The sequence below is a fragment of the Cavia porcellus genome, unplaced genomic scaffold (assembly GCF_034190915.1).
Source record: "Cavia porcellus strain 051 isolate PalLab524CR breed Dunkin Hartley unplaced genomic scaffold, mCavPor4.1 scaffold_2, whole genome shotgun sequence".
In the NCBI taxonomy this organism is placed as follows: Eukaryota; Metazoa; Chordata; class Mammalia; order Rodentia; family Caviidae; genus Cavia; species Cavia porcellus.
Genome location: NW_026947485.1, coordinates 81,184,205 through 81,195,803, shown reverse-complemented (window position 1 = coordinate 81,195,803; position 11,599 = coordinate 81,184,205). Strand labels below are relative to the sequence as shown.

Below are 11,599 nucleotides of genomic sequence, written 5' to 3'. Positions count from 1 at the left end.
TCTCCTGCTGCTGTCTCTCCACATTCCCCCGTCCAGGGCACACGGGCTGTGCTCATGGGAAGGTGGAGATGCCAACTCACTGAGACCATTGGAGGAAAAGAGCAAGAAACAGCCCACGCATCCCTGGCTCCTAAACTGGAAGAGAAGCAGGGAGACAGGGCTGGAGACTGAGAGGAAGCAATAAACCAGGAATCCGCGACCTCCTCCCTGTGACCGCCCAGGGCCCGCGCAGGCGGCCCGGGAGGGGCGCGCGGGCTCGGGCTCCAGCGGGGCGCGCGGGCGGCGGCGACTGTAGGCGGCGGAGGCAGCGAGGGGCGCGCGGCGGCGGCGCGTGGGGCCCGGCAGACGGGAGCGCAGCGCGCCTCTGCTCCGCGCCGGCCGGCAGCGCCCGCCCTCACCCTCGCCCTCGCCTTCGCCCAGCGTGGTCTCTCCTGCCGCCCGCGACGCCCGTGACTTCAGTTCGGCTCCACCCCCGCGTGGCGGCGGCGGCGGCTCGCTCGGTCCGAACCCGCGCTCCGCGCCAGCCAGCCCAGCCCAGCGCAGCCCATCCCGGTCGAGCGGCCGCCACCTGCGCGGCGCCGCCTCCGCTTCCGCCTCCGCGCAGCCCGCGGCTCAACTTGGATGGAGTTGGGGTCCTGAGCGTCCGCCGGCCGCCGCCAGCCAAGAGCCCCGTGCCGCCTCGCTCCGGAACCGTCTCGCTCCTCTCCGCCCCGCGATGGGAAAAGTTGGCGCCGGCGCCGGCGGCGGCCGCCCGGCCGGGTGGAGCGCGCTCCTGGCCAGCGCGGGGCTGCTGGTGCTCTGCGCCCCCGGCGCCTGCGGCGGCCGCTCCGGATGCCCCGCACCGCACCCCAGCTCGGCCCCGCGAGGGACCGCGACCCCGGGGGCATCCCCTCGGCCGGGGCCCCCGGGAAAGGCTCCCGCCACGCCCCCACCCCTCCTTGCGCGCCCCCTGTTTGCGGCGGCCCCCGGGGACCGTGCGCTCTCCCTGGAGCGGGCCCGGGGCACCAAGACGGCCGCGGCCGTGGCCGGACGCTCCGGCCGGAGGAGACGCAGCGAGGCGGATCAGGAGACGGCAGAACACGGCGTGGACGCGAGCAGGAGCCCCCGGAGTGTGCTGAAGGACGGAGGGCAGTCCGAGCCCGGGACCCGGGAGCGGGACCCGGACAAAGCCACCCGCTTCCGGATGGAAGAGCTGAGACTGACCAGCACCACGTTCGCACTGACCGGAGATTCCGCGCACAACCAAGCCATGGTCCACTGGTCTGGGCACAACAGCAGCGTGAGTAGAATCGGGCTGAGGGCCCGGGTGGCTGTGAGAGGTGACATGGAATTGGGAGGAATGGGGCTTCTGGATATGGGAGCAGCTGCAAACTGACATCTCCCTGCCCACACATTGCTCAGGAAGTAATACTACCTGCAGAGGCCAGTTCCCACCCCTGTACCTAGCCAACACCACCAGAATCCTCCGGGAATCCCAAGTAAAGCTTGGGAACCAGCAGGGGGATCTGTCTGTCCTGTGTCTTTGGTCGCATTCCTGTGTGGAACTGGAGGCCACGAAAAAAAAAATTTTGGAGCAAAAGTACTCCTAATGCGGAGACGAACGGGTTAAATGTCCAGGCCCACTGACATGCCCTCCAGTGACTTTCCCTGTACTTCCCACACTCCCAAAGCAGCGCAAATACAGTCCAGAAGACTTGCCTCTGTAAGCATCTTGCTTTGTTATATGTGGAGCTCCTAACCCCTTCCTCCTTGTAAGGAAGGAGGGCTGCCAGTAGGATGAGGTACCAGTTAGTGCATTCTGTTTGGGGTATGAAGTTGATGAGAGTTTCAGGGCAGGAACTGTCTAGCACCCTCCAAAAGCGCTAGCTAGTGTTTTTGAAAGCCGGGCTTCCCAGCCCATGAAAGAGCAGTTGTTCTTTGGCATGATCAATCCCAGGAAGATCAGATATATCCCAGTGACAACAACTCCCTGTTCTCTCCATTGCCTGACGGCATCTAGGAAAGAGCACAACATTTCCCTTATGAAGGGGAGAAAGGCACTGCTGGATGCCAGGAAGGGTTCAGGGGGCTTAGTGTGCATGTCCCTGGTCCTATCAGGGGAGGTTTTTGGTTTTCCTAAAAGCCTGCATGTCTGGAATCTGGGGGGAGTTACTCCAGTTTAAACAGAGCTTTAAAACTTCAGTAAGCTGCAATAGTAGACAGCAGGCTTTCATGGTGTTAGCTGAAGCCCGATTTTAAAGTGTGGAGAGTTTCCAGGCTGCAACTAAACGAATGAGAAGAATGTAAAAATCACAAAGATTTATAAATGAAAAAAAAATCCAAATTGAAGTTCCAGGCAGGTGATGGAGATGGTGGTGTTTTGCCATACGCACAGCCTCTGCAGTCTGCTAGCTTTCGAAATGTATTTTGTTGTGCCCTCATTGCCAGGAACCTTCCCAGAGATGTGTGACTTAGTGAGTTCTGCTTCTGGTCAGCTTTTTAATGTGAACAATTTAAAATACAGCCTGCGATGAGGAAGTCCCTGTATTAAGATGAAACCTGGTATGAGGTGTTGAGTATTGATGTCTTTGTCATGGGAGTACCGGAGGGTTTTCCCTTTAAAGCAGTCTTTACAACAGAGGCTGTGGATCCTGTGGTTCTCAGGAATGATTTAATCAAATAATGGAAGCTGAAATTCTTTCAGTTCAAGTTCTGGACACCTTTGCCCTCATCTGTTAGCTTACCTATCCTGTCTTTCATATCATAACCACTAAAATTAATGCTGCAATCTGAACTTGGGATCTTCTTAACGTAATTGAATAACTTTCATGCTGCTTTAAGTGATTAACTCAGAGCTCTGGCTTTAAAGAGGGGCTTTAATTACACTGAGCGTGTCAGAACTTGTTGTACTAAGAAGTTAAGGAAACTTTGGCCTCAAGGTATTTCTGGCTTTTAATGTAATTCAAGCTGTAAAATATCACTTAGGCATTAGATCTATACTCTAGCTCATCTGTGGAAAGGTCTTGGAAAGAGTGAGAGAAGGAGAGCACATCTTTGGCAAAATTTAACCTCCATTTAAGAAATGGCACCAAGCACTTTCGGCCTTTTTATTTTTTATTTTTTATAAATATTGTTTATGGATCCAGGAGGGCTTTTTACCTGTAGGGCTTAGACCATACCAATAAATCTGAGCTAATGTAGGGAATCATGAGGGTGGGGGTGTTAAAGGCTTGAACACAAAAATCATGTTAAATAGTGAGAGTTAAATAGTTTCTGTGTTCTGAAGTGTGTTAATCCTTACACATGTCACTGTCCCCTCTCTTGCTCCTGCCTGACTCATTCCAGGAAACTGTTCTTTTTTACTAATGTATAAACATAGAGAACAGAGAAACTGACATTGCTTGCATGGGGTCCTCCAGTTCTGCTGACCTGGAGGAGGCTCATAGGACACACAAGCTTTCAACATTTTTTAGAGGAGAGGAATTTAGGAAGAAACTTCCTCGGCAGACTGGTGACATGGTGACAGAGGGAAGGCCCGAGTTCTAGTTTTGCTCACTTGTGTCGTGACCATGGCACCTTCCAAGTGCTCGAGAAGAGGATTTCCTCATCTCTAGATCATGCCAGTGCCTGAAGGCCTGCAGGGTTGATTACCGCAAGTTATGTGCCAGCATGTTCATAAGAGGGCACTGCCACTTTAAGGTCCTGTGCATGTTTTGGAATTCTCTCACATTCTCCCAGGGTGGGATATCTACTCACCTAAACCAGAGGGCAAGTTTGGGGATCCCCCCATCTTTTCAGATCTAGAGCTGCTGCCCTATAAATCCACCCTTTAGTCCATTCAAGGACCTGAGTAACATCCATCCTCTAAAGCTGCCTCACCTTGAGCTCAAAATTTCTGCTCCAAGGAGCCTCTGATTACAATATCACCTGCTTTCTAGGTGCAAATGTATGGTAATTACAGGCTGCCTGTCAGACTGCTGAGGGATTCTGGATTGTTCGCACACCTCCTTGCCTTCTCTTCTCTGCCCCCTCAGCTGTTGGACTGGTGCCGCTGTGTAGAGACATGACTGCTTGCCTCCTCCGTGGGCGTGACATGATTCCTCTGTACTGCAGGCTCCTTGCTTATGGAAACTACTGCTAGAGTTGGTGGGACACCTGGGGGGTCTTCTGGCACAAAAGGTGCTGGCTATGAATCATTTGTCATGAGCTTGGTGTCATAAGCAGAAACATATTGTTTCTACCCTACTCATCCAAGGCATGCTGTGCCCTGATCTAAATTTACACAGCAACCCTTCCAGTGCTAAAAATATAGGTTTGTCTATGTATGTGTGCATGCTATATGTGTTTATTCTTTATTTCAAAGGAATTTCAAGTAGCAACATTCATTGATACCCAGGGGATCCTTGATAGGTAATAAGTGACAGTGTTAATGTCTCTTTTCATAGTTTTATGCTAGTTAAATTGAATGTGATTACTTTAAGTCACTACTTTGCCCCTTTCTTGTTGGCAATAGTATTAAAAGATTTGTTTGTAGAGGCTTTTACTTATGTTTTATCACGCGATGCCCCGTCCATCACAGAACAAGTTAATAGGGTTTGCGTGAGTTTCCTTGGTTTTGTTCTTTCTGGACTTGATGTTTACCATCCATCCCGAGAGGATAAACTGAGTCCATGCAGGCCAGGTAGTGGTCATCACACTTAGTAGTCCCAACAACAGCAAGAATAGCAAGTTTTCTTGCTGCCTTTCTGTCGGGGAGGAAGCACAGGCTCTAAAGGCCCCAAAGGGTCATCATGAAGAGATCAGTCAGTGGCAAGGAAGAGCCCAACAGCACCCCCAGTTGTCTGAGGACACAGCACCACAGATTAGGTAGGACAGAAACACTCAGACCTTGTGGAATCTGTGTGCTGAATGAGTGTGTTTTGAGCTGACGTGTGATGGCGTGGGAGGCCCAGCTCTTGGGAGCTCCATCTCCTTGGAGAGAGCAAAGACTTTAACTTGCCCAGTCCTTTGGCACTCTTTGCCTTTGGTAGTGGTGTGATGGTTCTCTTTACATCTCCGCCTCATCGCTACGGAGATGTGGGATCTGCATCTGGTGATCCCTTGAGGTGACGTGGAATCATTCCACAGTCAGGGCTGCTTTTCTACAGGGACATTTTCCTTCTCTTAGTGACACGTCTGGTCTTCCAGAGGTTGAATATGAGCACTTGATCTGGGTATGGGTGTTTAGTTTTTATGTTCAGGTCTTTTTCTTTATAAGATAAAGTGGACTTTTTCTGGGAAGCCCACATAACTCCTTCTCTGAGTGGTATTTTGGGCTTTTAATGAATGCTAATATAAGATGGCACAGAAGACTGTAGTGCTGTATCAAACAGTCCAACTGAAATCTTAGTTCTGCTACTTACAGTACATCGTCTTGAGCAGGACATAAACTTCTCTGAGCCTCAGTCTTATATAAAATGTGGTGATATATATATATATATATATATATATATATATATATATATATTGTTTTCAGGGTTTATTTTTTTTTCTGAAAATTTGAGGTATGCAAAGGACTTACTATGCCCTGTACAGAGGGAGTCCTCAGTAAATGCTACTTGTTTTGCTTTTCTTTTTGTGTCATTGCTGATGTTTGTTTTAAGGCAAGGACTAAGTGTTCCACTGGTATTTGAGAATTTTGGATTATAATCCTAGCTACAGAGAAAAATTAGATATTTAGTTATAGTTTGTTGAAATTTTGTGACCTCATCCTCTGAGAAATGATGCCACTAGGTTAGAATACCAGTGCTCTTCTTGTCAAGTTAAAATTAAGATTTTGTTCAACTTTGAGGCATTGCACATGTGCTACATTTAAGTCATGTGTAATGTAGGGTCCTGTGCAGAGGGGTCCTATGTCTTTGATCTTTATATAAGTTAGCAAACCTTTTATTTTATGTGCATTTTCCTTTTCGCAGACATCACATGCAGGTCTATTTATGGAAGTCAAGAACTCTGAGACTAGGAACACGTTCATTTCAATCTGAGCACAAAAATTTACAGCAAAAACCAGTTTGTTTGGCTTATTATAACTATCTTTATGTTATGTAGTATGCTACCTTTGGACCAACAGTGCGTGTGTATATGAGCAGGGCAGTTATGTGACATTATAAACATCTTACACATTAAATGGGATTCTCTAGAGAACTGAAAGGAGGGTTGTCTCTGAACTATATCCATACCCTTTTAACCTATAAACTTGGAATGTCCTAGAGTAGACTACAGAAACAGTTGGGAGAATTGAATTTACTTGTCAGAAAAATAACTGCCAGATATACTAACGGTGGCCATGTGCCAGGATTGTGTTAAGAACTTCCACACGTACTCATTAAACTCATAATATTTGTCAGCTTCTGCTATGGGGATATTTGTGTGATGGAGCACAAATACGAAGTAATCCCCACTATCAAAGTGTTTTCAGTCTTGTACTAAAAGATTCCTCCTAAGAGAGAACACGAGATATGTGTCCTTGGAATGCCAAATGTGCTATGGGAATTCAGAGGGGGCTGGACACCTCCTGACAGGGCTGGTCTTCACACTTCATTGCAGAGTAGATGTTTCAGCTGAATTTGAGTCATAGAGAAAATGTTACATACCAGTTGAGATTATGATTGGCTGCATTGAATGAGTAATGGTTAAGAGAAACATGTTAGATGCAGCAAATTAGCCTACTTTAATTAGAATCTGTATTTAACTAAAGGATTAATATTACAAATAGCTTCAGAATTAAGATTTAAAAATATGTACATCAATCTTGTAGTGAGTTTGGGTATATTCCAAGTCCACTAAGGAAATAAAGCCCTATGTGGTCATTGAAAGACAGGACAGTTTCTGTTTGTACACTAAATCTCAGCTGGAGTCATCATTACTTCCATTTAACTTTGGGATTTTCTACGTATAATTTTCACAAAAGAACTTTCTTTTGTTTAAGTTCTTGGTCAGAAGCATCACTGGTTAGACCGCCAGGAGAATAAATTAATTTCGTTCTCTGTCACCTCCTGCTCAGCTCTTCAGTGTATACAAAATAATTGCCTTTTTGTCTACATCTCAATGTTGTCCTTTATCTTTGGCAAGAGGATTTGGAGAGTGCATCCATTTCTCCCTGAACGGAAGCCAGCCAGACACTGTCTCTGCAGTGGCTGGAAGGGATGGCAAAGCAAACCCATGGTCAGGCTGAGCTGGGGGCTGGTGAGAAAGAAGCATGATGGCTGTTCTTGGGAAGCTCACACTCTGCTTAGACCAGGTCAGTGAGCTCCTTGAATGTTGGCAAGAAATGCAGGTAGAAGCTTACTGTGCAAGGTTTATAGAGGATAAAAAACCAGAATCCTTACCTACAGTGTAGGTGGGGGAATCAAAAAGATATGGATGCTCTATAGGAAATTCTACAGAAAGTTTTATATGTGTAGAGAAGAGATGGTGTTTGTTTCTGTAGTACTTGTGAATGTTGTTACACCATTTTAGATCAGTTATAGTCCTTTACTCTTTGTGCAAAATGCTTCCATTTCAAAGATTGGAGCACTACTCCTACTACTTCAGTTTTATTCTTGCCACAATTCTTTGAGATAGGAAAGACAAATGACACCTGCATTTCTCAGGAAAGGAAACCAAGGTGTTGCTGTTAAAGCGGTCAGTTAGTGGATGGAGAGGGTCAGAGACATTTGCTCAGCCTGTATACCTGATGCTGGGTTAAGGCACACAGGCTACTCACAGGCAGGTATTAGAGCACAGCTTGCCCCAGCTGAGGCCTGTACACCTGGGTCGCTAGGGTTTGCCATTGTGTGAGGATGTGGATGTGGGCCGTGGAGTCCCTGAGGTTTAGGTTCAGCTATTCAAGTAAAATGGACACATCAAAAGTCATGCTTTGTTTTTGACAGATGGTGGGATTTTCTGGGAGGAAGTTTCCAGCAGAGACCTAGCTACCATATTTATTCTGCTGCTAGTGAAATCCTGAGATGAGATTACTTATGACTGGGTTTTTTGCCATGAGGGGTTGGAGGAAAATAGGAGTATAGCTATGTCTTCCTGTCTCTAATTGTCTTGTGCAGGTGAAGCCTAATTAAAAATAATACTAAAGGTGGCCTCAGCCAAGGAAACCTAGAGTGTCACATTTCAGAGCAGCAGGAAAGTGAAGGAGTACTGATTGATACTAATGGTCTTTCTTGCTCAAGAATTAAAGGGACTCACCAGCTACTGCTTTTTCTTTCTCCTTTCTAACTTTTTGGAGGGAGGGAGCAAAGGAGAATTTGCTGAACACTAGAAACAGCTGTCTTTATACATTAAGATACACTGCTGGTCACCAAAAGGCTGTCTTAATAACAACACAAATACCTGCATTTTCATGAGCTGCATCTTGGGAAGGATGGTCTGAAGCATCACCACATTATTTCACTCAATCCTTATCACGCTTTCACAAAACAGGTATCATTATCCTCATTCTAAATATGTGGAAGTTCAGGCTTAAAGGATTTCCAGGAAGTTGCCTTGCTAAGAAGAATCCTAGCCCAGAATCTATTTTTGACCTTGGCTGCAAAACTCTGGAGCATGCATTCGATTAGCCTATGCTGGCTCTTCGTGTGGGCTCAATTTTGAGCTTCTGTAATGAAAACTTCCAAGTCAGGGAAGAGCAGTGGTAAGAAAACCCTTGACATGAGTCATGAGTAACAAATTTTGGGGTGGGGAGGGGAGTGTCTCCCTTTTACATCATGCTGTTCGCAGGTACTGACCTGTGACATTTCCTTGGAAATAAGCTGCTGCAGGATGCAGTTCCCTTTGGCTTGTTGCGGTGCATCCTCTTGTTACGGTTGGAGGAGGTGTAGGATGTGCTGCCTGGTTTCTCCCTGCTAGCTAATGACCCCAGAGTGACAGCGTGGGCTACTTGTCTTGCTTTTTAAAAAAAGTGCTAATATCATGTTATCAGACAACCAGCTAATCATGTTGTGCCCTGGAGCCAAGGGACTGGTGCCTGTGGTCATCTTCCCCTAACCAGAGTAACAGAAGCTAAGAGAATCCAAATCATGGGACATCGATCCTTCTGCTCCAGGGCCTATCTGAGGGGTGTAGGAGTTGTTTCCCTTGCCTCAGCAGTTCCCATCTTGATCACACCATCATTCAAGGGGAGAAAGCTATTTTAGATATGTCCAGCATATTGGTTTAAAAAGTCCTCTGCAGGCTTCCTTGTCCTCATTTGCATTTTGCTGCAGTGATGGAGAGATTCTTCACTGGGCAGCAATGGGTTCTTTCATGGACACCCAGGGCAGCCCTTCCCAAAGTGCTGTCCTCCCGAGACTCTGTACAATTCCCTGGTGGGAATATTTGTGTGTTGCTAGGTCCCTTCAGGGTTCTTAGGAGCAATCAAGTTTGAAAGTCTTGTCTCTAAGGTTTATGAATGAACTTTAAGGTCTATGGAGGCCTGTCATTTTCCATACAGTTTCAATTCTGTATTAATACGTGTTGTTTTCCCTGTGCAGAGCTGAGATCTGTAGCTTTCATTTGCTGCTCCATGGAAACTCTTTAACCCCCAATCTTGAGGAACTGGCACCAGGCTCTGCAGAGCATATGGGGTGGCACATGGTCTCCAGGTGCCTGTCCTTCACTATGTCCTGGAAAGTCATTATTCCTGGCTGTCCATGCAACCAGGGGACAGTGTTCCTTCCGTGACAAGAATACATGTTTTAAAATATGGCACACTACTCATGTTGGTTTGACTTCCCACTTGAGCTATCTACTAGCAATTAACTTTGTAGCTCTGAGCCTTTGTTTCATCTCAGCAAAATGAAAATAATAACTGAACACTTTTTACATCAGTACCTGATGGTTTAAAAAAAGATTATGGATGTAAAATGCTTAACAACATGTTTGTGATGATTAACTTGATACTGACATAAAATAAATGAATCTGATGCTGGAAAAAATTAATTTTTAAAAAAGGGGTGGAGGGCAAGGAAAAGAAAAGACTTGAGATGTGGTATATACCTGTAACAGTTCCCCACAATAAATGCAGTCATTATACTCTGCAAACAAGCACTAATACAGATTTTTAAAAAAAGGTGATATTTACAGTAGAATCTGATGTGTAATCAGTGACAACTCTTGTTGTATTATCATAAATGTTTTAATATCAGTTGTATTAATACTGCTCAAGAATGGTCTATTTAAAAGATGTTTTCAATACATTGCTCATGTTACTGTTTCTGTTTCCACATTTATCTTTTTTCACTGCAGTTCTGTTACCTTATAATGAGAGCCTGACACTGGCCTTATCTTTGTAACATCTCTGTCAACATCCTTAACTCTTTATACAGAATACTTGCTTACTAAATATCTACTGCCTAATTTGCTGTTACTTAGGGAAGTATGGCTTTTCATAAGGTACAGACAACCTATGACCTTGCATAGGTGTGCTGTAGGATATTGAGGCCATTAAAAGATCAATTACTAAAGTATATATTTTGATTACCAGAAAGGTGAAGAAAAAAATTACTGAACAGTATAAACCAAGATCCATAAAGTCAGGGTTTTTGGTCTGTTTTCCATATATATTTATACATATGAGCAATGCATTGAAAACATCTTTTAACTAGAACATTTTTGAGCATATACATACATGTGTGTGTATATATATATATATATATGTATATATATGTGTGTGTGTGTGTGTATATGTATATATGTATATATATATATATGTATATATATATATATATATCCCTAACAAGACACCTGAATGTAGTAGGGCTCAATACTTTTTAAAACTGTCATATGTTGTAAAATAGTTACATTTTCCTAAATATATAAAAAGTATATGGCTCCAAATGTTTGTAATTATCATGAATGTTAGGATTGTAGATATATATTTTTATGGTCAATAAATATGCACCTTATATTGCTTGAGATATTTTTTAAAAGTTATTTTAAAATGGAAAAAATAAGAGAAAAACCAAGTTTGTGAACTCAGCCTCATCAGGACTGAAGTTCAGGCAGCTGAAGCTGGATGAAGGGCTCACATCCACACTGCCTGCTCGGGTTCTGAGCAGAGTTGCTGGGAGATTGTACGGGACTAGGGTTGCATAGCAGTGAGAGCACCACCGAGTGTCTCTCTCCTGTGTGAGCAGCAACAGGGCTACTTGGGATTTTATTATCCCCTTTGTTGATTCTAGTGAGAAAGTTAAAGGAGGCTAATTTCACAGAACTAAGTATCCCAGATATCCTAGTGACCTCTGTTTCCCCAGTATGCACCATATATTTCAATTTAAATCTCAGAGTCTGTCGCATCACAGTTGTGCATGTGAACGCATACATAATAGACATGTGCAGCTGTGCCTGTGTGTATTTTCAATCAACGTGAGTCACAAAATTAAAGACTCTAAAGAGTGAAATGTTAGGTATTGTTTAAGGTCATGTTATAGATGCCTGCTGACTGAGAGTTGGGTGGAAAAATTTCTCCAGAACAAGGAGAGACAAAAACAAACAGAAAGGAAAATGATAATAAAAACAGAAATAAGGAGGGAGGAAAAAAAGAAATCGTAGAGAAAAAAGGAAAGAGAGATAAAGTGTAAGTTTTATAAAATATGTAAAGGGAGATCAG

General features: G+C 44.9%; 1 protein-coding gene across 6 annotated transcripts in view; it reads left to right on the top strand.

Moving 5' to 3' along the window:
• Positions 1 to 318: 318 nt before the first annotated feature.
• The window catches only part of Sorcs1 (sortilin related VPS10 domain containing receptor 1), a 496,139-nt gene continuing 484,858 nt past the window's right edge, over positions 319 to 11,599 (top strand). For 3 of the 6 annotated variants that reach the window (XM_063244675.1, XM_063244678.1, XM_063244674.1), the window contains exon 1: positions 571 to 1,279. In XM_063244675.1, the coding sequence (XP_063100745.1) occupies positions 716 to 1,279 (564 nt within the window). In that variant the 5' untranslated portion in view covers positions 571 to 715. Of the gene's footprint in view, positions 1,280 to 11,599 lie in introns of all 6 variants that reach the window. The other 3 variants (XM_013158158.2, XM_063244677.1, XM_063244676.1) reach the window with 2 other exon arrangements.